The sequence below is a fragment of the Amaranthus tricolor genome, chromosome 3, assembly GCF_026212465.1.
Source record: "Amaranthus tricolor cultivar Red isolate AtriRed21 chromosome 3, ASM2621246v1, whole genome shotgun sequence".
Taxonomy (NCBI): domain Eukaryota; kingdom Viridiplantae; phylum Streptophyta; class Magnoliopsida; order Caryophyllales; family Amaranthaceae; genus Amaranthus; species Amaranthus tricolor.
In genome coordinates this window covers 23,698,485-23,725,000 of record NC_080049.1, presented here as the reverse complement: position 1 = coordinate 23,725,000, position 26,516 = coordinate 23,698,485, and the positions used below count along the sequence as shown (strand labels likewise).

The following is a 26,516-nucleotide window of genomic DNA, read 5'->3' as shown; positions in this document are numbered from 1 at the left end:
CTTTGAACCAAGGTAGCAAGCAATTTTGATTCTTTACTATTAGTGAACAGTTGACTTGCAGGGTACTGCTACTGCCTGGTACTTATCTTTGTCAAACGACTTGACTTTCTAACTATTTATCAGAAGGTGTTTCGTTACCAACACCCGTATACAACAGCAGCATTTTAGAGGACATGTTTATTGAAGAGTTTGGAGCACTAGTCAAAGAAAGTTTCCATGATTGGGAGGAACTTACAAAAGCTTTGGTTTTAATGAAGGTATTGAAACTGTATGTTCATTTGCCTTTGGCCTTGACTGCTTATCAAGTTTAGAGTCGACAAATTTAGCCTATTGGTGCAGGTTTGGGCACGCCAAAGAAGTTCCATCTACAGCTATGATTGCTTGAATGGTTATATTATTGCTGTCATAATGTCTTATCTTGCTGCAAATAGGAGTGGTGGAATGTTTAACAAGCTGATGAACGCGATGCAAATTTTTCGTGTGACTTTAGACTTCATTGGTATTTTATCTTCTCTCACTATTAAGTAAAAATTACTGATTTTCAACTTAATAGTTTTTTTTTTTCTATTATGTATATTTTCTACAAAATCTTTGTTTTTACCTTTTTCTTTCCCGATTCTTAGTGCAACCGAGTTCGCAAAGGACATGAAAATTCATTATTAGTTGACACAAGGACATTGTATTTACTAAGATGACATTTTAAATATAAAGAACGTACACAACAACAACAATGCCGAGTTCTTAACCCAAAAGATTGGGGTCAACTACATGAATCAATATGTCAGTTCTCGATGGTCGTCCTCATGGATTTTCATTCTTCATTTATTTTGGTTTTCTACCTTCTCGACCTCTAAATATGTTTTTTTCATATCCTTTTCCTCATTTTTCCTCCATGTCATTTTCGGCCTTCCTCGCCCTTGTTTAAATCTCTCAAGTTCCAACTTTCTTTTCCTTACCAATTTTTCAGTACTTTATCGTTGCACATATATGAACCATCTTATGGGGTTTTCATCTTACCTAAAAAAGTCGTGACACATAAACCTTTTCTTATGTCTTCGTTTCTAATTCTATCTCTTAGAGTATGTTCACTTATCCATCTAAACATTTGTGTTTTCGCTACATAAGAACTTACAGAAAACCTTTAGTTGCACTTTTCTTTAAGTAGAAAAAAAGTCTACTACACTTATAAAATTTTAGTTAAATTCTTTTAATGCTAATATATGCCTCCATTTGTGAGGTTTCGCATTAACCTTAGATGGAAAAATACAATGTTATTAGCAAAACATTTGAATTTTACTCTAAGTAGGTCGTGTTATATCATCTAGGATCTCTACAAAGAGGAAAGGCCTTAAAGTAGACCAATTGTAGTAGGAAAATCTTAAACCGCTTGTTCATATCTTCTAGCATTAATCTGTACTTTCTTGTACATATTTTTGATATACTTGTATAATTATGTGGCTTATCTTTTTTTTTTTTTTTCCATTATCCAATAAAGTACTTCGCTTGGTAATTTTTTATGCGTCTTCTCTAAATTATCAAACATCATATGCTCTAAAAATTTCCAAGCCTTAATAGGAATACAATCATGACCTATTGCATTCTTTGTTTCTTTTTTTCAATGCGTCTTGCACCTCTACTTTGTTCATTTGTCTCGTGAATTCTATTATGTCTCCAACAAGTATATGGGTCTGGAAAGTAGTAGAATTATAGTGTATTTATCCTACTTAAGTATAACACTATAACCTTTTGGTATGAGATATGGGGTTTAGACATGAAGCCCATAAGTTTTGGATGAGTAATGCCTAAAAGGCAAAAGACCCATACCAATTTTGAACGTTTGGTTATTTTTATTAAACAAAACTCTATTTAATTTTGACCATTTTATTGAAAATTACAAAGTTGACTGTTGGGCTTATAGAAATACTTTCCTTTTAAAAGGGATCTGTTGACCTGATCTATGTATCCATACTATCATTGATTCCTAGAATTTTAAGTGGAATTGGGGTTGCAATTTTTTCTACCTCTCGAGGTATAATGACGAATCGGGAAGATCTACTAGAAGGAATTGGTGGAGAAATTTTGTGTTATATGTGGTAATCCCTAATAGTAGTGTCCAATTTTCTTTGACCACTTTTCCTTCCTTGAAGTGTAGTGCTTTCTATCTTCATCAGTTCTATCATATTTGGTTTTTGAATTTACAAATCAAAATTTAAACACGCTTTCATATTATTAATCATTGCTGCACATCCTAATCTGATCACATGGAATTATGTAGTTCATGTGTGATTCACTTGAAGTCTTAATTTTGTCTCTTAATTTTTTATGTTTCCTCTTGAATTCCAAAAACATTGGTACAACAAAGAACCTTTGATGGTGGATTTTATTCACGATAATCCTGGATTCGGGATTGTGGTGGTCAAAAACTACAATTACCATACATGATATATTGGTTTACTCTTAAATCTTAACTATAAATGAGTTACCAATGGCCTAGAGGTTATGGCAGCCTAATAATGGTGAAATAGAGGTGGAGGAATACATGTTGGTTGTAGACTTGTGGCCATGTGCATTATTGCATTTGAGAAGCTATAACTTTATTTCATATATTTTTTATTCCAACATTAGAGTTTTGGATGAAATGAAACCCATCTCCTTACTTTGATATAAAAATTCATATAATGATGCCATGTCTTGATCCTAACATATGGGTTGGCTACATGAACCAAAACATGTCAACATGAGAGATTCTTGGTGACAAAGAGTGTACCCTATTTGCCTATTCATGGAAAAAAAGGTGTTCGCTGATGTGTTTGCGGAAACAGTTGTGGTATCGTTGAAAACGACTATAACGCGAATCGCAATCAATGCAGTGTGAATACTTTTTTTGTAAAAAAAAAAGTCATAAGGGGAGTTTTAACTTATAATTGCATTTTTATTGTTGAACTGCTATTATTTTGCAATAATATGTCCATAGCTATTGTAATTGCACTAGATGAGGTATTTTTAGTGTTTAATTAATTAACTTATTAGTTAATTATTTTGGTTAACAACTAAAATGTTGAGCAACTATAATAAAATGATCTTAATAATTAAAAGTTAATCTTAATAATCAAAGTTAATGGGTATTAATGAAATTTTAACGGAGAGACAAATAACGTTGTACGGTCGTTATATAACGGATTTCACGTTGCGGCAACTCTTAAACATATTACATACTTAACATAATGGGGTTTTTTATTCCATGCGGCTATCTAATACTAATTTATAACTAAGAAAATCAATGTCAATGATCATCCACATGTTTCAAAATCATAAAATGTATGAACTAAACTAATGCTATGGGTTTTGATTGCTAAACTATTTCTTGAAATGAACTAAACATCGTCTTTGTGCATAATACGAAATTTAGTTGATTAGTAAGGCCAACACATGTTGTCAAAATGCTACAATAATCACTTTAGGTGTCATGTTAAACAAGACTTATGTGTGTGTCTCGTCTCTAGGTTCTTTACCTATATAGAACTCTGAATAATTTCAGGGTTAGTGGGGTTACCTTTTCTATTTTGTTTGATCCAAATAAAGGATTTTTATTAGGGAACTTTTAGTAATACAAGTTATGTTACTTGGACTCGGGTACAGGTATCGGATACGGGTGTGGATCCTAGTGTTCGATACTACTATTTTAGAATTCTATGATATGGAACACCGTCCTATTATTGGATACAGGTACGTGGATACGTCAAAATAATTTAAAAGGTAAGTTGAGCATTCTTACTCTAAAGCATGAAAAAGTTAGAAGAAAATAGTAAAAAGAAAAATTTAAAAAGTAAGACAAATTAAGAGAAAGAAAAAAAGACTAAAGAAAACAAAAAGTAACAAAATAAGGATAGCAATCACGTGATAATCTGCAAAGCTAAGGAAGTGGGTCAACTTCCAACATAATCTTAAATCTACTCTATTCCAACCCTTAAAAAAACTATTGTACTCCAAAAAACAATCGGAGGGCGTATTCTCTCTTTTTTCTACCATGAAAGCAAAGGTAAACTTATTTTTCTTTTCAAGATTGTTTTGTATTTTTTTTCTTCTCCTCTTTTCATTGTATTTTCACTTTCTTCTGTATTTTTTCCTTCATCATCTTCACAAGTATTCCCTCCTTCATCTTCACAAGTATTCCCTCCTTCATCTTCTTCACAAGCTCCAATGGTGAAAGTAAAAATGACAACTGGGTTTACCCTTGTGCAATCTGGCGTACCAGACACGCATCCCGCACCGGTATCCGTATCGGCCGTACTGGGCACTGGTGCGAAAATGGAGAGTATGAGTAACATAGAATACAAGTATATTTTAACTGATAATATGGCTAGCTTTCATAGATTATAGGTTGATCAAAGCAATGATTCTACAATCATAATTTAACATGCCTGTGTGTATTTATTGCTTGCAGCTAACTCAAAATTGTGGGAGAAATGCTTGAGTTTACAGTCCAAACAGACCTGCCAGCTCACAAAACAGGTGAAATGCATTCAATCTTACAACTTTTCAGGAGCTCTAGTTTGTAGTTATCCTTTCTATGGATGCAATAGATACTATTTATTTAGCCCTTAAAAGCATAAATATTTAAGGTTGTTCCCTTGAGAAACCTTTGGGTAAAGCTTGTGCCGTATTCCTATCTGCTTTAAAAAAAATTTCAAGGTTAGGTAATGTTTAATTGAGCAAGAGTAAGCCCCTAATATTCACAAAAATTCGAAATCCTATAATTGAAAGACTAGTTGCCCAATTAGCATTTTTTTTGGGCTTATTGTTTGGTTTAACACTAGTTTTGAGTTATCAATCTAAGTTCATGCTCGTGGAAAATGATTGTTTTGAGATGTCCAAAACTAAAAGCATAATTTCTCACTGGTTAGGATATCGAATTATTAGAATTGAAAAGCATCCACTATTCTTTAAGTTAGTTAAAGTAGTTACTTTTCTTATGTATACCCTTTTAAATTTGAAATTTGTATAATGTTGATTCAGGAGTTGAAAGAAAGGAAGCAGTTTTTGCAACGTTTTCCGGTAGTCATTTGTGATAAATCTGCAAATTACAATTTGGCATTTCGGATATCAAAGAGTAGCTTTCTAGAGGTAATTTGGAGGTTTTCTTATATATATTCTGTTTTCCGGATCGTATGATATTAATCCTTCTTTAATGATATGATTTTGCTATCAAATGTTAGCTTCAAGCGGAGGCTGCTTTGACACTTGATTGTATTCAGAAGTGTCCAGATAATGGATTTGAAGAAGTATTTCTGACCAAATCTGATTTTGCTGCCAAATATGACTATTGTGTGAGGTAGATACTTTGTTCTTCTTCTAAGTAGTTGTGCTGATAATGCTTGAAATCAAATTCACAACATATTTTAGCATTCTGTTTTATGTTTGCCTTAGAATTTTCGTTTACGTGGGAAAGTCTTTTAATGTATTGTTTCACATTTCAATTTGGTTAGAATAATGCACATGCATATTCTTTGACATTAAAGTTCATGTTTGAATTTATTTATCCAAAATGAGGATTAAAACAAATCAAGAAAGGAATCCTATGTTTGTTTTTGTTTGATTAGTAATTCGATCCAAATTTTGAAAGTCATGCTTGGATGAAAAAACTAAATGGAATTTACTGTGCAATGCCCCAATAGCTCTAGCATCTTCCTCCAACCTCTTATCTATGCACCTATCACCATCTTGCACTACATATTGATGCTTTCAAGCTCCATTAAACCTTACAAGTACATTTTCTCTCTCATCTTGCATATCTAGGAAGTGAAGATTGGAGTGGTGCTTATTATAATTGGAGATTGCATTAATGGAGATGGTTCGATACCTAAAATGTTACTGATCATTGCTACAAGTAGCATTTGAGGTTGAGTAAAAACTCAAGATGGTAAATATGTCGGTGTTTGTCTAATAAATAGCTACATGCAAGAGTACATGTCGTGAGGTTATGAGGGTAGTCTTTAAAGATGCTGATTATGATAGCTGGTGGATTGGAGCCTCGAGGTGTTTAGATCAGTGTCTTTTATGTAGTGAGTGCACCAAAAACAGTAAAGGAGATAGGGGCTATATGAAAACCTAAAAGGTTCGGGGCCAGTTTTTTAGAAAAAACGTGCTTGAGGCGCGCCTAGGCGTGAAGTGCTAAGAGGAAACATTTAAACGCCTCCTTGAATCTAGGAATAGTGCGATACATGAGGCTCTTCAAAGGCGTGCCTTTTTGCGCCTCGCACGTCTCGTGTATGCTAGCTTTGATTTTTGATAAATAACATGTCTTTGCATAATATTATTGAAATTACTCTCAGGTCTTAGTCATTTAATGAATGGAAAACAAAAATATACCAAATTTCTTGCCCTGAAGCAAAAATATAGACCAAGAAACGGAAGACCAAAAATAACTTTGAAGGGTCGCCATCTTCACCGGTCTACATATGATTCTGATTTAGATTTTAAGTGTTTGTTCAAGTGTTTCACAAAACATTTCAAGCATCAAGAACCATTGTTTGCTTTCTTCACCTTTGTCTTTGTTTTAGTTTTTGTTGTTTTGTTAACTCAAGACTATGTTATCGACATATCATGTGACTTATGTGCTAAAGTAGTGTTTAGCTTTACTACTATGTTATTATAATATGAATTTCATGTTGTTTTAACTTTTAAGTATTTTTTTAAAATTGATTTTTGAGCTTTTTAGTAAAATTATGCACCTACAAATAGTGCGTGCCTTTGCGTTTTGCCTTTGAAAACATGACCGTTTACGCCTTGGTGCGCCTCGCGCTTCTTAAAACTAAGTTTGTGGCTACTGAAAAAGGAAAAAGGGGAATGAGAACTAAAGTTTGAACCAACCAAATATCAAGGGAACAGGGGTTACTCTTTTTTCTTGAAACCTTTGTATCTAACTGCATTGCAATATAATTTTTATCTCTATGTTGGGCAGTGATTTGGATTTAACTTATACATGTAGAAAGGACTGTTTGTAACCTTTTTCTCGCTGTTTGATTTTATCTTCCGTTTAAAGTACATCTAGAATTAAATTGAATTTTTTCTTGGGAAACATATTATATGAGTCCAAAAGTGGTCTTTGAGAAGGAGCAACTCATGAGTATGGGTATGGCAAAGGTGGGAGTGGGCTTTGAAGGGGTACAATTTTCATTAACAATATCGAGCATAAGGGGGAATCAATAACAATATGGCTTAGTAAGGACGATGGAGATTTGAAACGCACAAATTTTCTAAGAGGTTGAGGAACATGAAATTTAAGTTGGAAAAAAGGGATTAAAATTCATTGACTAAAGTGGCACTAGATAGAAATGAATTAAAAATAAGAATTTTGTGGGCCACTATAGGACGTTCACCTAGAGTTAATGCTGCAGACCTCACCTGATGGGATTAAATCTTCGGTGATGGTGTTGCTTATTTGTTCTTTCTTATATGTATTTGTTGGACTGCGCGCTTGAAACAGAAGGAGTTTTCCAAAGCTAAGTCTTTTCTTCTATTGATTAGAAAAGTAAAAAAACAAGTGTTATTTTTCAATAAAGAGTGAACCACCACATTATCTTGACCTCTTTTTCCTTTGGAACCTCATTAATCCAAACTCTCTAGAGCCCATAGCAAAAGCTATTTTAACTAACTCATGAGCGACTATGTCAAATTCTCGAGTCATTTTATGTAATTATCTAGTCTCTTTTCACTACGCTATTTTTTTTCATTCAAGAATATTTAAATACATGCGTTTTTTTAGTTGTTCCATTTCTCTTGAGCACACAAGATAAGGATTGATTTGGGAATTTTCTTTTGACAAACTTGCTCATGTGATTAAAAGAGTAAAAGGATAATAGGACAAAAGGTGTTCCCGTTGAATTTCATGTAGGCCTTATTGTTGTTTGATACAAAAAGCTCATGTGTCTATTTTGGTTAGCTTGGGCTTACTACTGTATGCTTTTCTTGGGTTTATAAAATTACATTCTTGTGGATAATATTTTTTACAGTTCTGAGGGTAGGGTGGGAGTAGGGTTAGTATAGTGGTGGTGAATCATTTTGTGACGTGGAGGAAGATGTATCAGCTTTTTGCAAGTTTTAAATAGATATTGCCTTTTTTGCTAAGTCCAAAGTAGTTGCATGTGGAAAAATAACTTGAGGTTTGCGTTGTAAGATCACATTTTGGTAATTCATTTAGTGTTACTACTATAATAATAATGACAAATTTCTAGAACACAAAATGAATGAAGTATTATTCACAGGGCAAAAATCTTTTAACAAACGCAATTGCGGTAATGGATACGGTGATGGAGGGTGATGCAAATGTCGTACCGCTAAATAAAGGCCAAAACCATGAATTGTCGCTTGAAGAGGCCTAAAATACTAGTTTTTACACCTTTGTGATGCGGTTACACCGTTCTGTAAATTTGAAAATCTTTGCGATGCAGCTGATAGCCTGATACGATACAATGTGGACTTGTTTATGCACTATGGTTTTATTGTAATTACTATCATATAATATGATTGGGGCTCTAAATGTTTGTCCCTCCATTAGGATGCATTTTGGGCGCTTGTCGTTGAAAGGTGGAAGAAAGTTTCAAAAGAACTGAGAAATAGAGCTTGATAGGGTTGTACTGCTACTGCCAGCAGGAATAAAAATTACATTGAATGACATAGGAAGCCATTGGGGTTAAATCTAAACGTTAAGAAGCATGGGAATAATATGTTGCTGTTATTATACTTCCCATTTATTTAAAGATGATTTTTGATGTTATTATACTTCCGATAGTATATAAACTTGATAGGGTTTCATGTCATCTATCATGTGGCTTTGCATTTTTATGTTGAGAACTCATAGTTAAATATCTTGTCTTTTGTGCTATTAGGTTGAATGTGAAGGGCAATAGTGTTGTGAAAGCATCAGGGTATTGTGTTGACAACGAATGTTGGAGGTTGTTTGAGGACAAGGTGTATTCTCTTTTATGCCAGGGTTTGAATGATAGAGCAAAGTTCATCCGCGTCATCTGGAAAAACTGTTACAGAAACTGTCGTATTGAAGATGTAAGGAACCCAGGTCTTTGATTTGTTTATTCCATTCCGCAACCTGCACCTTTCAATATCTTCTGATTATCATTTTATCTATTGACTTGTTCTTTTCTTCTAGGGGTTCTCATTGCTTGATGTAGAACCATTGCTCATTGGTGTTGCTATTAGTGGTCTGGACAAAGCACTTCGACTGGTTGATAAAGGTCCTGATCCAGAACATAAAGAGGAGGTATTTAGTCTGCCACTGATTTCTTCTCTCATATTCTTTTTGCTGCTCTAGTGAGAAGTAGCTGATCTTCTTATGATTAGGTTGCCAAGTTTCGTAAGTTTTGGGGAGAAAAGTCTGAATTTCGGAGATTTAATGATGGTACCATTGGAGAATGCGTTGGTGAGTCATGATGCTCCTTGTGTATTCTTGACATTGAGTTTAAAAAATGCAAAGCGCATTTAGCAGTTCTTTTATTCTTTTCAAATTTCAACAGTGTGGCAGTACAAGCAGTGGGAAAGGCATCTTATTGTAAAAAGAATTATTGAGCATGTATTATCACGACATCTTTCTCTATCAATAGATAATGTAGTTGTTTGTGCGGATCAGCTAGATTTTTCCCTCTGTCATGGTAGTACAGGTATCCTACTTGATCTCTGGATTTTGCTTGACTTCATTATTTGTATCTAAATTTAATTCTTTCTCTTTTTTGAATGTGTGGTATTTTTTGAAAGTACAGATCCTATATCATATACTGGAGGCTTGCTTGAAGCATATGAAAATTTGTCTAAGTGTTTGCGTACTTTGGATGACATTCCCTTGAGGGTATCTAGCGTTCAACCTTTGGACTCAGGTTGCATTTCCCTCTTACGGTTTATTTCCTTAATGTGCTATACCCAAGTGAACGCATAAAATTAGAATTGATTTTTCTTGGAATATTTGGGGAACATCCCCACCAAACAAAAAAGAAATGTATTTAAGTATCTTCACTATCTTTTCTCGGTAACAAATTCCTTGTGTACGAACAAGTCTATTGTTTACTTTGTGGACAAGGTGGAACTTTGGGTGGCTGGTATTAGTACACATTGACCTTACAAATTAGGATGAAAGTTATTTGGATGGCAAATGGAACCAATCCAAACCAAACACGAAATATAGTTTGGATTTTCTATATACTTGTTTTGGAAAATTTTAAAACAAAATGTTTTGGTTTGAATTAGGTTTGAGCCTACTAAAGCTAGAAACTAAAATTCCATATTGAATTACAATAGGAGCTCACTCTTCAAATTGAGCTTAAGTACTAGCTGAGTAAACCCTGTGCAACTCGCCATGCTAATGTGAAGACTTGACTACGCATGGCAAAACAAAAAACTTGAGCACTCCTTGTCTCTTATAACAAAACTAAGCCAATATTCAAGAATTGAAGTATTATTTTCCAAACCATACTTTTGCTATTGTGATTTTCTTTTTTTATAAGCTATTTTTGTTTTTATATTGTATTTGCAAGTTTAGATTTATTATTAGTTGAAAATTTGGTTTGGATTATAAATAAAAAATGTGGTTTTGATTAGGATTGAAAAAAAAAATCGAATAAAATTTGCTTTGAATTGGTTTTATGATAAATTCAAACCGCAAATCGAACTTTCACCTCTGCTTGAAAGCAACAATTTAATAGACATTGGCTTTATGCAACAGGTGACTAGATTGAAAATATATGGAATTAAATATTAACCATATAAGGACATAATAGGAAATACATTATTGTCAGAGAATTAGCTTGGCTAGCAATGAGCTAGAGCAAAAAGTATACAGCGCAATAGATAGAAGTATAGTGAGGAAGAAAAGAATCAGAATTCAGAATACAGTATTATTTTGTCATCTTTTAAGCTTTTGGAATAGATGTCAAGCCTATGAAAGCTTGATCCTTGTCTACATTTTCTGTAATTATCCACAAAACCATCAATAATATCTTGCTTTCCTTTTATTTAAACCTAGCATGCTAGATCGTAGAATTAATGAATTTATATGTTTGACCCTTTGAAGAACTTTATGAATAACTTCCTTGAAATTGTAATGTGATTGGGAGTTTAGTATGGCAAGATGATAGGATTTGGGAGGAATCCAGGTGATAGTCATTGGTCAGTTTGGCTCTGCGGAAATTTAGTGTGCATTTAAGTTTATGGTGTTGCTTACTGTATTTGTATCCCTTGAAGTTAAAATTCTTTGGAACTGGTTGAATTTTCAAGTGATATATTTATGCTTGTGAGTATTACAGCTTTCAGGCTCACTTCTGTTTTCCCTCCTGAGCCTCACCCGTTGGCTGGAGAAAAAGGATCTTTTTTAAGAACAATAAAGGTTGCTACAACTTGTGTTCAGCCAGTGGAAGTGTTGATTCAGGTGCTATATCTAAACATTATTATTTGACATCTGATCTTACGATCGTACTTGCTTTCTGATCAATGACTTTTCAGTAAATGATTTTGATGTTCTTTTTTTGCTTGATTTTCATTTTATTCTTGTTTAAATGTCATTGATAGTTGGAAGGATCAGGAAACTGGCCAATGGATGAATTGGCAACTGAGAAGACTAAATCTGCTTTTCTTCTAAAGATCGGCGAAAGGTAATAATGCTTGTGCATCTTGCATATCCCAATTGTAAGTGATTGACAAGCTTTTTTTTCTGCAGTCTTCAAAGTAAATGGGGTGTCAGCTGCATTGCTACCGAAGATGATGTTGATGTATTGCTTTCTGGATATGCTTTTCGGCTAAAAATTTTACATGAGAGGGGTCTGAGTTTGGTGCAAGGGCAGGGTAAGTTCTCAGCATCTGATCCTCACTTATCTTTGGTTTCATGCATCTGGGGGTTCACTAAAAAGTAGAGCAATGGATTGTTGAAGGTTTTCAAGTCAAGCGGGTATCTTCGATAGACAAGAAACTTTTTATGAGAAGTCAGCATTCTAGCATGATTAATGGTCTGCAGGGGCGGTTTCCATTTTATGGTCCTGTAGTCAGGTATATTACAGCTTTGTTACTTATCTTATGTTTGATCTTGAAGTGAGAAACTAAATTAAATTTGTTTTTGAAGGATTGCAAAGCGATGGGCTGCTTCACACCTCTTTTCTGCTTGCCTAAGAAGTGAGGTTATCGAGCTCTTAGTAGCTCACCTATTTCTGAATCCATCACCATTTTATGCTGCTAACTCAAGGATCACGGGTTTTTTGAGGTAGCATTTCTTTTTGTTTAACATCAACATTAAAATTTTATTTATTTGTTTTTGGGCTATGAATTACGATGGACTCTTTATTCTGTATTGGTCAAGTTGGCTAAGATCATATTTTTTTCCATCATTTTGAAAATATTATACACTAGCATGCTTATAAACATCCACGAATATTGTTCAAAGGACTCAGATTGAAATTTTTGTGCACTTTCCGTGTAGAAAGCTTAAATTCACTTTTATGAGTACCTTCTGATGTCTATATTTTGTTGTATATTGCACAGAACTTTGTTTCACTTTCTCTCCTTTTTTCGAAGAACATACTCCCTTCATCCCTTTTAATTTGCCTAATTTCTCTATTTTGGATGTTATCTTGGTAAATAGAACCTACCACTAACTTTTGATATCATCCGCACATTTCTCATCCACATTTCAATCTCTCCCTTTATTTATTACCATGTTTCCTAAAAAAACCATTTGCAAATGATGTAAATTTAAGAGGACGGAGTAGTATTAATTTTCTTTTGGTTATGCATTGTTTCCCTTGTATTCCTTGAAAAAAAAAAGGAAATCTTCAGGTGAGCCTCCTATTATGTTGTTTCTCCCAATTCATAGACATTAGTTTTGTGTGTCTGTGGGGGGATAAGAATTCTGCATATTATTCTGTGCTGTACAATAGGAGTTGAGATCTTGCCTGGATTTAATATAATAATTTTAGGGAAAATTTGTCGAAATAATCCAACCTTTCACTTATTTGCTATAAATAATCTCACCTATGGATTATTTTCTAATAATTCCATCTTTAATATCTATTTGCTTCCCGCATACCCGGTGTGGGAAGGCATGAGGTAAGGCCGGGGTCGTTCAAATCACTGGGTATGTTGGGAGCAAATACATAGCAAAGCAAGGGTTGGATAATCAGATAATAATTCAAAGTTGAGATTATTTGCAGTGGATGAGTGAAAGAGTTGGATTATTTTTGATTATTTCCTAATTTAAGGGAAATGATTTTAGTGAAATAGTATTGGTGACCAAATTCAAGTGAGAAATTGTACAATGGTTACATATACTGTACAATGGTTACAAAAAATCTCCTCTTCCTTTCCCGACCCATTTAATGACTTCAAAACATTAAAACCGACACATCACCACTGATTCTGTCGAACACTAATCCCAAGACGTACATTTCTACACATGCCAGTTCAATTGATGATGTCTGCACCATTTCAATTTCGCTTAGTGTTGCAACTCACACATGCTAAACTTTGAAGCTTATTTAAAGTACTATTCTACTCCAAAGTTAAACTTCTGTCCTTTTTCTCTGTTAACTATGTGTTTTCTTCTCCATCAGGGTTTACTTTTGATATTCTCTTATTTCTTTTCAGGTTTTTGAGATTGTTGTCCGAGTATGATTGGAAGTTCTCTCCTATGATTATTGATATAAATGGGGACATAACTGCTGAAAACAAGACAGAGATCAATGTAGTAGTTGGAAAATGTTGAGTTTATTTGTTGTGTCAAAACTTCAAAATTTTTTGTGTAACTATGGCTTGTGGCAACTTATTTTTTACAGGAAAACTTTGTGTCAAGTAGAAAAGGTCAGGATGGAATTACTAATGAAGTAAGCCCTGCGATATTCTTGGCTACAACTTACGATAAGTGTTCAGAAGCATGGACAGCCTGTGCGCCAAATTCCTTCGTGAGTATTGCAGTTATTTTGCTCTTTAAGGCATGCGTTGCAAATTAAAATATCTGGTGTTCAGTAATCAATATAATACTAAATCCTGAATCGTGTTCACTCGATATGCTTATGGAACTATTTTCAACCATGTGTGATTGGAGATTTATTGAAAAATGATTTGTTATTTTATACAACAAGTGGAAGCTTTTGTGTATGTTGTAGACATGTGGTTTTGACAATGTCAAGCGTTACTAAATCCTGAGTTCAAGTATTTGTACAAATTACTGATCCTGTTTTTTTCATGTGCTAGGAGCTTAAAAGGTTGGTGGCTTATGCTAAGAGTAGTGCTAATTTGTTGACTAAACTCATAGAGCAAGATTATGATTCCAATGGTTGGGAGGTGAGAAAAAAACTTAAATGAGTTCAGATGATTCAAATATCTCAATATGTGGATTATTCACATTCTTTTTTGCATCAGTGTCTTTTCCGGACTCCTTTAAACAACTATGATGCAGTAGTTCTTCTGCACAGGGACCAAATGGCATATCCACATCGCCTCCTTTTCCCATCTGAGGTCAAGGAAGGTATTAGATCTGCTCTTACCTTTTTTTTTTCCTTTGAACTTTCCACTTTTAAGTGACTCAAAGATTCAGAAACAGTGATAGAAGTTGAATAAAAATGGCAGCAAATTGAGGTAAAAAGGAGAAATAAGAAAGTATCAGAATTGAGAGAAAAAATGATGTTTCTGGGGTTTATTAGGGGACATATAAGTGTAGATGTGGTATTTAGTTGCAGTTTTCAATTAGCTCATATGCTTCATTCATTTAGCATCTTACGAGACTCTGATAATTGATAATTCTCAGGGACTTATGTGGCCCGTGGAAATTCTAGCAAGGAGTTTTCACCCATCTTGAGACTCACGGATGTGAAGGGAAGCTTAGATGCACTGAAAAAGAAGTTAATGGTCGACTTTGATCCTCTACAATGTTACCTTGTGGATCTGCAGGTAATCGTGTGAGATAGAGGTGATCGATATTGTTCGGGCCCATCCCACACAGGCCAGTCTGAAAATTGATTGCCCAAAAAATTTCTGGCAGTAGGATGCAACATGGCCCAACAGTCCTAAGGGCTTAAACCCAGAAGCCTGCCCAAACAGCCCCAAATGAGAGTGATCAGACCCAAAATCTGGTTGTTGGCTGGGAAGGCTGGCTATTCATTTTTTCAATTTTTTTCGATGTTTCTAATGACTCTATCTTGTACAGGGAGGGTTCCCCAACTCATTCAATCTGTGGTATGATTCTTTGGGTGGTGATGCTATTGGCATAACATGGGATAAATCTGTCTCAAAGGTGTGGTTTAGCATAAGCTATCAATTCTTCAGATTTGCTTATTTGTTTCTTATTTTTATTGTATATGTGATGTAATCGCAGAAACGAGACCGACAGGAAGAAAGCAAAGATGCTATTGATATCTTAAAAGCGGTCGGTGAAGCTGGGAAAGGATTTGTGAGAAGTGTCCATCTTCTCAAAACTCCTAGGCTTTGTAATTAGGGACATCCCCCTAATTTAGATCACCTTATTGGATATAACTCGGGGTTCTAATTTATAGGATAAAGGTTTAGTATGGTATATTACTGCCGCACTTGCTGTTGTGGCTTGCAATTTTGTTTCAGAAAATGTTGCACTAGTATTTAAGTCTCCATTTTAGTAAACGGATTGCATTAATTTTATTATTGTTATTTTTTTTGAAGACGAAATAAATTGTATTTACCATGGTAAATATTGTAGGCTTTTTTTAGTTTTACCTTTACTTTTTTATGTGTTGGTGATTGTTTTGTGCTAACAGCATTGTGAAAAATGGAATAAAATTTTTTTAATTCCCAAAATATGATTCGTGAAAATTTAAAATCTCTAAGTTTGATGCCTAAGGTTAGGGTTTGTTCGTTGTTACTAATAACAAATAAGAGAAAAAAATATTACCACGACTTTGTTCGTTGTTACTAAAGTGAAATAGCGAACAAAAAAAGGCAATATCATAACGGTTGAAGGAATAAAAAAACAAATAGTATGTTTGATGTTATCAACAGTGAACAAATATTATTTTTACCTTTTTGTCCTACAAATGTTGGGATAACAGTCTATTCTCGTTAAAGTGGGCCTACATTAGAGACTGACACTAAGTCCTTTCATTTTTATGGTCACGAGATTTCTAAATTTATCTAGGAGAATGTATAATGGTGCACGTTATTCGCTGATGATATTGTGTTGGTAGGAGAAACTAGCGAGGAAGTTAATACTAAGTTGGAAGGGTAGAGGGCAATAGTAGAAGATAAAGAATTGCTTATAAAACGTATATAGACATAATATTTGCAATGTAATTTTTGTGGGACTGAGCAGATAGGTGAGCTAGGGGTAACCATTGGTGAATATGTTATTGTACGTACGACCAAGTTCAAGTATTTAAAGCCGGTAATTCAGAGTAATGAGGAGATTGATGGAGATGTATCTCATCAAATATGAGCAGAATGACTCAAGTGGCAAGTGGCCACCAAAGTGCTTTGTGATAAGAAGTTTCCAATTAGATTAAAAAGTAAATTTTACCGAGTTGCAATCAGACATGTTGTATGGGACTATATGTTGGGCCGTAAAGAAGTTTTTTGCACATAAGATGAAAGTTGAAGGAACACGAATGTTGAGGTAAATTTATAGGAGAACGTGAGAGGAACAAATCAAAAGTGACTTGCTTGAGTTACACCTCTCTGAAGACTTGACTAAGGATATGTATAGTTAGAGGCACATAATTTATTAGTTAGAATACTGATACTTTATTTTCACTTACCCCGTTGTGTTCTTGTTATTTGCTTACTTACATGATCACTTGCTTACTCATATTTTTATTTATCTGGTTATTTATTTCATTTTTGCTAATGGGTCTACTTGTTGCGGGTTCAACATCAATTATTCTTTTTCGTTGCAGAAATCTTTCTATTTGATTCGAGCTGAAAGATTCTTTGGTCACATCCTCTGTTATGGATATGAGTTGTCATCTTCAATCCTTTTTAAACCCTAATCATAGATTTTATGAATGGAATACACCAGGTATGATAATGATGAATGATATTTAATTTTGTATGTCCTTAAGCATGGACAAAAACATGATATGAATCACTTGGTACCACTCTCTATCATATATAATTGCCCTACTGACAATGGATGGGAAAGTTAAGAAAAGTGGGTAAAGTAGTATTATATGAAAAACGAGAGAAATATGTGAATGAAATTAAAAAAAAGTTAAATATGCGTATGAGAATTAAAAAAAAGTGAAAATCACGACCAACAATAGAATTGAGTGTAGAAGCTTAGAGTACTGCACAGGCTTCTAATTAAACAACATCGGATGTTTTATTTAAAATGTCTCTATTTAAAATTCCATGTGTTGCACAAGCTTCAAAACAATATGTCATATAATTTGTTAAAATCGCCCCGTGTTCTTTAATTCACTCTCTTTGAGACGAAAGGAGTAGTATTTTGTAAGATTGTTCAAACATTGTAGTTATTAATGTGGAAAACATATATTCTTTTATCTAGCCAAATAGTTTCATTCTTTTTGTCTGAAGACTAAGAATTGAGTATAGTAGCTTAGAGTATTAGGGTAATTAAAAAGAAGAGAAATAATATAGAGAATGAAAGTAGTAGAGTAGATCTATATAAAAAAATAAAAATAAGACAAATTTATTAGGATAAACTAAAATAAAAAAGGAGTGTGAACCATAAATAAAAGAGAAATTGTTAATAAATTAACTTTTGTTTAAAATATTATTTATTTTAAAATAAATCCATTGTTTAAAATTAATCCCCCTATTATCTATATTTCTTTGTCATTAAATAATTAGAATAAATAATAGATAAATATTTTTCAATATTATACCAAATATCAAATATGTAAATTTATTTAAAAATAATTAATTGATAAATTTATTTATAAATGAATCGAACACAACATCAATTATTTTTTACAATGACAACTTTCGTGGGACACAAAGATCAGTTAGCGATTATTTCAAGCGTTAATCGACAATCTATTTCTAAAAACTTGAGTTTTCCCTCCATTCTCCAAACTTTGGAATTGAAGGAATGGGGCTTCTGAGTATCATTCGCAAAATCAAGAGGAAAGAGAGAGAAATGCGAATTCTCATGGTGTAAGAATCTCTTCTATAATTCGATTCTAATTGCAACTGGAAAATGTTTGCTAATTAATTGAATTTAATTTGACATTTGCAGGGGGCTCGATAATTCCGGAAAAACCACCATCGTTCTCAAAATCAATGGAGAAGATACTAGCGTTATTAGTCCTACCTTGGGATTCAACATCAAAACCATTTCCTATCAAAAGTACTCCTATTTCCTTATTCTTCCTACTACAGTACTACAATACTCCATTTTATTTTCAAAACAGATTGTTAAAGTGTCCGCTACAATTGTTTTAGGTATACTCTGAATATATGGGATGTGGGTGGCCAAAAAACAATTAGGGCTTACTGGAGAAACTATTTTGAGCAGACTGATGGATTGATCTGGGTTGTTGACAGTTCTGACATTAGACGATTGGATGATTGCAGGGATGAGTTGCATAATCTTCTCAAAGAAGAGGTTTTTTGATCATCTAACCTTATTGTTTTTAACAGTTTGTAAATTTTGTTTTCATTCTTATTCCTTTGAATTGTGCTGCTAGTATTTGGTAAATGTATAAGCTGAATATATGCATGCAACGTTGTTAGAATGAGGATCCTACCTAGAATTGTAAAGGAGGTGAAATCAAAATTGGTAGATACAGATCGTAGTATCATAAGATTCTACAAATTTGTTTAATATGTCATAGGATACTTAGTTATCACTCATATTTCTTCTATTAGTTCATTTTTAAAGTTTTGAGGTGTAAAATTTGACTTCATATATTTTGTTTGACGATATATTTATATGTATGTAATAGTTTGCACATAATATATTTTATTTTACGATTGAGGCTACCCTTGTAGGATCGGATTGTTGAATCGTATGATCTTATACTCGTGTCATAGAAGGTAACGGTTGTGATCGCGGTAATGAAATGTTGATGCAGTAATAAGAGTGATGCAATTATCGTCACGCCTAAATGTTGATCGAAGCATGATATGTCCATTGCTATGACCTAAAATGTGATTTTTTTACACCTTTACAACGTGAGAAATTATTGCTTTCTTTTTTACGCCTAAATGTGATTTCTTTTGCAGTGTGGTTACAAGGGACAAATCAGGGATTTTGTCGCGGGGAATTTTTTGTGACAACCATGTGAGTTTGTTAGGAATTATTGCTATAAATGTCTGATGTAACAAAGGTTTGGTTATATGAACGATAAGAGAAAACTTTACCCTTAGAGCTAGCAACTTGCTAGAAAATCTGCCTTATCCCCTTCTCTTGGTTTTATCTTTATTTTCTTTTCTGTAGTTTTGGGCAATCCTGATGGTCCAAAGCAATAAAGATCATTGGGAAACTATACGAAACTTCAACTTATTGAGCAATTGGAATAAGAATTGAGCAATGTTAGAAACATTCATTTTGAATTCTTTGTGTTAGAAGGAAAAATGAAGAAGAAACAATTCAGAGCTAGAGGAAGGTCAAGCTACATTGGAGAAAACTTTGGCAAACTTGTTAGAATGAGAGGTGAAAATTCAAGAAAACTTACCGAGGAATTTTTTGAGCACATCTAACACTTCTCCATGAATTATGGGGATAAATAAGCTAGATTGTGTGAGCAGTGGTTAGCACTAAAACAAGATGGGAGCGTGTCTGATAATTGGAGGGATTTTGTGGAAAAGGTTTCACCATTAGAGAGGATCTCTAAGGATATTCTTTTGGGGCTTTTGTTAATCGCTTGAATGAAGAAATCAAGAAAAAACTAACTTGGATCCAATTTCTTTGGAATAAGCCATGAAATGAGTTAATCGAATAAACTAGAAAATTAGGTCTTAAACCTACATGAGGTGGGAGAATAATTGTATTGGGCCATTATGTTCCTAAACCATTTTTTCCAAACAAAATTCTACCCAAGAAAATATCAAAACCTTTTTAATAAAACACAAATAACTTTACATAAACATACCTACTCGAAACCCAAACAAAAAACGCTTCTTCCATTTTTAAACATGGAGAAAGAATGAAGAAGTTGACAGAAATTGAAATGAGAGATAAGGGAGCACATGTGTTGTGCTTTTGGTGTTACGGGAAATGGTTATTGAACCATAATTGCATCAATAAGGAGTTGAGTATTCTTTTGGTCGTAGAGGACGAAAATCTAGAAGAAGTAGTTGAGGAGGGTAATAAGGTTTAGAATATGGAAGAGGATAAGGTTACCTTGGTCGGAATTTCATTATATTCTGTAGTAGGACTAATATGATTTTGCACCTTGAAATTAGTGGGTGAAATAGCAGAGATATTGTTAATAGTGATGATTGATTATGGAGCCACTAATAACTTCATTGCATCTCAGTTTGTGGAAGAATCAGGGATACAATATTCCAATTATCATAAATTTGGTGCGACTTTAGGAATCAAAGAAGTAGTTGGTCTAGGTGAATGTAAGGGGGTAAACCTCTAGACGACATAGAAATTATTGCGTTTTTCTCTTTGGCTCTTAGAGGAACAAATGTCATTTTATGCATCCAGTGGTTAACCTTGGAAGCCGTTTTTCCGTTACAACAAATTGGCAAAAACAATCTATGAAGGTAATGATGTGTTAATTGAATGCAAGAGATTATTGGGGGAACAAATAGAATTGAAAGTGCCTAAGTTCTTGGAGGATACCATGATTCACTATCAGGATTTATTTCAAGAAATTAGTAGTTTACCTCCTCCAAGAAGCCATGTTTATTTCATTCAGTTGAAAGATGGCTTAAATCATGTGAGTGTGTGGCACTTTGCGCCCGTATCGCTATCCTCACATTCAAACAAAAGAAATTGAGAGGATGGTCCAAAATATGCTTAAGGTAGGAATGATGTATCCCTCCAATAATCCTTTTTCCAGGTTCTCATTCTGGTTAAAAAGAAGATGGCTTGTGGCATTTTTGTGTGAATTATAGAGCTCTTGACAAAGTAACTGTGCTGGATAAGTAGGTGTTGATGAGCTGTTAGATGAGTTGCACGACACCACCATTTTTCCTAAGCAAGATCTTAAATATAGATACGACTGATTTCAGATGCAAGCTACAGATGTTTCTTAAACAACCTTTTGTATACACGAAGGACGCTATGAATTTCTTGTGATGTCTTTCGGTCTTACAAACACTTCAATTACTTTTCAATCCCTCATGAATGAGGTATACAAGGCTTTTGTCTACAAATTTGTGCTTGTGTTTTATGATGATATTTTTATTCATGGTAAGAGTATACATGAGCATAATACACATGTAGCAATTGTATCGCAAACCTTGTCTGAGAGTATGTTGGGTACTAATTGGAAGAAATATGACTTTGGAGTCATGGAGGTTACTTATTTAGGCCAGGCTATTTCTGTTTACGGGAGTAGTCGTTGATACTGCAAAAATTGACGCCATTTTATTCTGGACTATTCATAAAAATCTCAAGGAGTTAAGAGGATTTTTAGGTTTAACGGGGTATTATTTTATAATTCGCAAGTTCAATTGCTCAACGTTTGACTATCCAACTTTAAAAGGATTCTTTCGGGTGGTCCCGTGCTGCTACTATAGCTTTTGAACTCTTTGTAATGGAGACTGAAGTGTGATTGAAGTGTTGGTTATGGCATTACCCGATGTTACCTAACCCTTTGTAATGGAGACAGATGTTATGGGCAACGAGTTAGGGGTAGTGTTGGTTCAAAACTCACACCCCATTGCTTATTTTTTAGTCACTTAGGCCGTGACACAAGCCAAGACCAAATCTATATATGAGCGTGAGTTAATGGATATTGTGTTTGCAATTGTCAAATGGAAATATTAACCAATCGGGCGATGTTTCATAATAAAATTGTCAAAATAAGCCAAATATATATATATATATATATATATATATATATATATATATATATATATATATATATATATATATATATTCTAGAACAACGAGAGGTAGGAATTGAATACCTAAGGTGGGTTATGAAGCTCATTGGGATTGATTTTGAGCTAATATATCATATGGGTGCGTCAAATGAAGTTATGGAATCACATCGAGACTCTTCTGGGTTTGAACTGCCTTGCTAAGTGCTAACAGAATTGATTGAGCCATATTGCAAGAAGAGGTGAACAACGATGTTTACTTGGGTTGCATCAAGATGGCGTTGACTGAACAGGAAAAGGTCTAACATGCTTTACTTAAATCGATGGAAAATTGTTTTTTCAAAGGACATTATGTGCTTGCTTGATTGTCTCCATTTATTCGTGTTGTTGAGAGAGTATCATGACTCTCTTCTTGGAGGGCATTTTAGGGAATTAAAGACATATTAATGTGTTGCGTCCGAGCAGTTTTGGGATGGAATGAGGAGCCAAATCAACAATTATGTGAAAGAATGTGTGAGAAAACTTTTTATCAGACTAATGGAATTCATAGAAGGTTTGCCCAAGTCTAATGGTTTTGATACTCTTTTAGTATTGGTCGATCTATTCACCTGATATGCTCATTTTCTTTGTAACAAACACCCAATTACGACTCTTTGTGGCAATTATGTTTGCTCGTGAGGTTGTGTGCCTACATGACTTTCCTTCTACAATTGTTTTTGATAGAGACAAAGGTTTTTTTGTATTTTTTAGAAGAAGCTCTTTGCCTCCATGGCACTAAACTGGTGTGTAGTCTGCTTTCAAACCACTAGTCGGAAATTGTCAACAAAGCTCGAGAAACTTATCTTTGGTGCTTCGTCAACCCTAAAGTATGGTCGAATTGGGTGCATTGGATAGAATTTTGCTAAAATACATCACAACTCTTCCATTCCAGGCTTTGTATGGTAAACCACCACCCTGCTTGGTTCGATTTGGTAATGGTAAAATTGATGTGGACAGCCTTACACAACTCTTGCAAGGGCATGACCTGGTGTTGGATGAATTTCAGTTTAATTTGGTTAAAGTATAGCAAACAATGAAATATTATGCAGATCACAATTGAAGTTGTTTTCAATGAAGGAGATCTTGTATTTTTTGAGTTACAAGCTTATCAACAGATTTACTGATGAAATGTAGCTATCACCTAGATATTATGGTCTTTACTCCTTACAAGGTTATACAGAAAATTGCCAAAGTTTCCTACAAGTTGTAATTTCCTAAAAGTCTCATTCATCCCGTGCTCCCTGTTTCGCAGCTCAAACAAGCTAAGCGAGTTATTGAGTCTTCCACCATAACTGTGAGCTGATTTTGTTCTGATGGTGCCGTCAGAAGATATCTTGGAGGTGCGTAGGTAAAACTCCTAGGTGTATGTGATGTCATACCTACAACAGAATATGACAAGGGTTTAATTGTGTATCGTAGGTGAAAAAAGAATTCTACAGTTACGGATGTTGAAAACAATTCAAAAGCTTGAAATGGGCAACAATATTTTTTATTCTGTTACAAGGGGCAAATCAGGGATTTTGTAAGAGAGAAATATTTTGTAATAGCCTAACAGATCGGGTGAGTTTGTTGGGAATTATTGCTATAAATAAATATGTAAAAAAGAGTTGGTCCTATTAATGATAAGAGAACACTTTACCCTTGGATCTAGCAGCTTGCTCGAAAATCTGCCTTATCCCTCTTCCCTTCATTTTATATTTCTTTTCTTCTCTGTAGTTCTGGGCAATCCTGCTGGTCCATAACAGTATGATCGAGTAAAAGTGTTTGTGCTATATTAAAAATCACTGTCCTGAAAATTTGATTCCTCTAAAGATTGAAATTGGATTATCATGATATTACGTTTCGGTGGAAAGTAATGCATTTTCAATTTGATGTCAGATCCATTCACATCACATTAAAAATGCACATGCATGCACATTCTGTGGGGATCTTTCACACGCCTACACACACACACACACTGATTTGTAATCCTGTGCTGCAGTAACTGATAAACCAAAAAATCTTTGTCTTTATAAATCTTGAAAATTGCATGTACTCGGACTCGTAGAACCTGCAACACAGGTCTCTTATTCTAAATAGCTAGCTATTGGGATTGCTCCTTATACTTAATGCACAGTAGTCTTTAATTACCCCCACTCCAAAAAAAAAAAAATTAAATCAAAAAAGGTCTTTAAGATGCTATGTAACTTGAGGACTTATATTGTGTGTGAATCTGAACCATATCACTCAGTTTATTCCCAGCTGGTTAAACTGTTGTGTTGTATTGCATCTAACATAGCCCAGTTGACCATGCTTGATTAAACTATGAATGTTCTTGGTAAGTGATCCACTGTACTTGTAGATTGGGTGCAAATGACGTCTTTTTCTTGGTTAGCTTTTGCCTTCCGCTGGAAGTTGATACCCCTTGAGTTTTTTTATTACTTTCCGTATTTTTAAACCATCTTGCTCTCCCTAGCTATGCATATTTTGATCACACTGTTAACTTTGTCTGTTTTATAATATATTGGCTACCAGATTTGCAATCTGCTTTTGCTCCTGTGGGATGCCTGTGTTGAAAGATTTGTGTAATTATGTGGACGCTATCACTGGCTCACTGTTTAGTAATCCCTTTTGTGTTAGTTTTTTTTTTCTTGACAACAACTTCGGTTGAATAAAGGTTAAATAAAGCTGCAATTTTGCTTTCATGTTCTTGCCTTCATTTCTCAAATTCTATTGCATCTCCGGAATCTGAATTGCATCCCATAGTCAGAGTATAAGCCACCAATTTGAGGTGCCTTAGAAAACGGAACATAGGGTGCAAACCAAGATTGTCACAATCAATGAGATTAGTACTCTATTTATTCACCAATCTGCTTGTGAACATGAAACATGTTAATTTGACTATGTTCCTTTCTTTCTTTCTACCTGACTTGTTATTCTGTATCAAAAATTTTCTTTGTATGATACCTTATGAAGATCACTTCTTGGGCCTTTTAAATATATAGTGGAGGTATATTCTAGTTTCTTTTACTATTGAGCGAATTTGAGCATTGTTAGTTCTTGTGTACGATGTATCCTCCCCCACCAATTTTTATCTTGTGATGCAAGTTAAAATGCTTGCTGTGTTTCTAGATTTACAAGTTTTGATTGTGTTTTTTTACGCAGAGGTTATCAGGAGCATCCTTGTTGATACTCGCCAATAAGCAGGATATTCAAAGTGCTCTTTCTCCTGCTGAAGTTGCCAAAGTAAGGTTCCATTCATTCAAAAGATGAGAAACTGTCGATTGTCGAACGTATTTTATTGTTTGCTTATGTGGCCGCTGCTTTATATATTCAATCTGATGTATTTGGCTGGCTGATTAAACACTGTTTTTAACCCTATTTTGGGATGTATGGTGATTATTAGTCCTTACTCTATCCCACGCTACAAAGAAAAGCAAAAATGGGAGGAAAAGAAAAATAGCTCTCTGTGATACCCTGCTTTGATCCTCCTATAGTCCATTATACAAGCTGTTGCCCCCTTTTATTACTGCTCATAAAATACACAGCAGACTTTAAGATTTGTACCTGAAGAATTGTCACGCCTCGGTTTATGATGTTTTGATGATTTTTTTTTTATCATGGTATGAATTAGGTACTCAACTTGGAAGCTATGGACAAGACACGGCACTGGGAAATTGTGGGCTGTAGTGCATACACTGGAGAAGGTCTGCTGGAGGGATTTGATTGGTTGGTTCAGGATATCGCCTCTAGGATTTATATGCTTGACTGATGCACCTTTGTTTTGCCTGAAGAATTCTATCAAATACATAAATTGGCAGTCAAGAATTTTTCAAACCTATTGTACCATTTATGGTTTGCGTTTTATATTGTATACATGACGCTACTTACATTCTTTTACTTCACATGACCTGTAGTACTCAAGGGCTTGATTGCTACGATTGCGAAAACGCACGTGTAAAGGGAAGAACAGTACAGGATCAAGGTTGAGTCTAAGGTCCAGCTAACTCAGTTTGAGTAGCTTTCAAGTTATTACGTCTCAGGATCAATGATCATGTTTGTACTTGTATAAGTTTGCTTATTCAATTTGTGTTTAGCTGTTTTGGAAATCATTCGTATGATCAAGTATTGACCTTGCTTTAGCATACCTCCGTTTAAAATGGATGGGGAAAATGCAACACTTAAAGAAAAAAAAAGATTATAGATGGCATGTAAATTGCTCAGCATTGGCAGGTTTGGCAAGAGGTTAAAATGGGAGGTTCATCATTAATAAAGCCTACAAGCTAATGTATTTATTATGTAGCATATGGCTGGCTATTAGAGATGGAAGATTTCTTGTTCTGATGGGATGTGTATTATGTGCTTCTGTTGCTGAGTGTGGAGAATTGTTTCATCAGTGCAATTATATTTGAACGAATGGAGAGAAAAAAGGGAAGAGATTAAAAGGATGAAAATTATGTTGTTCAGACAAGTGGGAGAGAGGGAGGAATTTGAAAGTATATTAATTAATGGATAATTAT

At 34.3% G+C, this 26,516-nt stretch overlaps 2 protein-coding genes across 3 annotated transcripts in view; both read left to right on the top strand.

The window, feature by feature from the left end:
- LOC130807910 (uncharacterized) overlaps window positions 1-15,748 on the top strand; it is a 17,730-nt gene extending 1,982 nt beyond the window's left edge. The window contains exons 4-26 of one of the 2 annotated variants that reach the window (XM_057673309.1): window positions 1-12; window positions 127-257; window positions 340-499; window positions 4,445-4,512; window positions 5,017-5,124; window positions 5,217-5,332; window positions 8,889-9,063; window positions 9,167-9,277; window positions 9,358-9,436; window positions 9,531-9,674; window positions 9,774-9,887; window positions 11,310-11,431; window positions 11,572-11,654; window positions 11,720-11,844; window positions 11,931-12,045; window positions 12,119-12,256; window positions 13,636-13,732; window positions 13,824-13,949; window positions 14,242-14,331; window positions 14,410-14,515; window positions 14,795-14,937; window positions 15,194-15,280; window positions 15,362-15,748. The exon at window positions 1-12 is cut by the window's left edge and continues 99 nt beyond it. In XM_057673309.1, the coding sequence (XP_057529292.1) occupies window positions 1-12; window positions 127-257; window positions 340-499; window positions 4,445-4,512; window positions 5,017-5,124; window positions 5,217-5,332; window positions 8,889-9,063; window positions 9,167-9,277; window positions 9,358-9,436; window positions 9,531-9,674; window positions 9,774-9,887; window positions 11,310-11,431; window positions 11,572-11,654; window positions 11,720-11,844; window positions 11,931-12,045; window positions 12,119-12,256; window positions 13,636-13,732; window positions 13,824-13,949; window positions 14,242-14,331; window positions 14,410-14,515; window positions 14,795-14,937; window positions 15,194-15,280; window positions 15,362-15,481 (2,570 nt within the window). In that variant the 3' untranslated portion in view covers window positions 15,482-15,748. Of the gene's footprint in view, window positions 13-123; window positions 258-339; window positions 500-4,444; window positions 4,513-5,016; window positions 5,125-5,216; window positions 5,333-8,888; window positions 9,064-9,166; window positions 9,278-9,357; window positions 9,437-9,530; window positions 9,675-9,773; window positions 9,888-11,309; window positions 11,432-11,571; window positions 11,655-11,719; window positions 11,845-11,930; window positions 12,046-12,118; window positions 12,257-13,635; window positions 13,733-13,823; window positions 13,950-14,241; window positions 14,332-14,409; window positions 14,516-14,794; window positions 14,938-15,193; window positions 15,281-15,361 lie in introns of both variants that reach the window. The other variant, XM_057673308.1, reaches the window with a different exon arrangement.
- Window positions 15,749-17,952: 2,204 nt separating this feature from the next.
- Window positions 17,953-26,297, top strand: LOC130808812 (ADP-ribosylation factor-like protein 2). The gene is made up of 5 exons (XM_057674320.1): window positions 17,953-18,129; window positions 18,212-18,322; window positions 18,418-18,580; window positions 25,162-25,242; window positions 25,631-26,297. The coding sequence occupies exons 1-5, from the start codon at window positions 18,065-18,067 to the stop codon at window positions 25,766-25,768; spliced, it is 558 nt and encodes a 185-aa protein (XP_057530303.1). The 5' UTR covers window positions 17,953-18,064; the 3' UTR covers window positions 25,769-26,297.
- The last annotated feature ends 219 nt before the right edge of the window (window positions 26,298-26,516 follow it).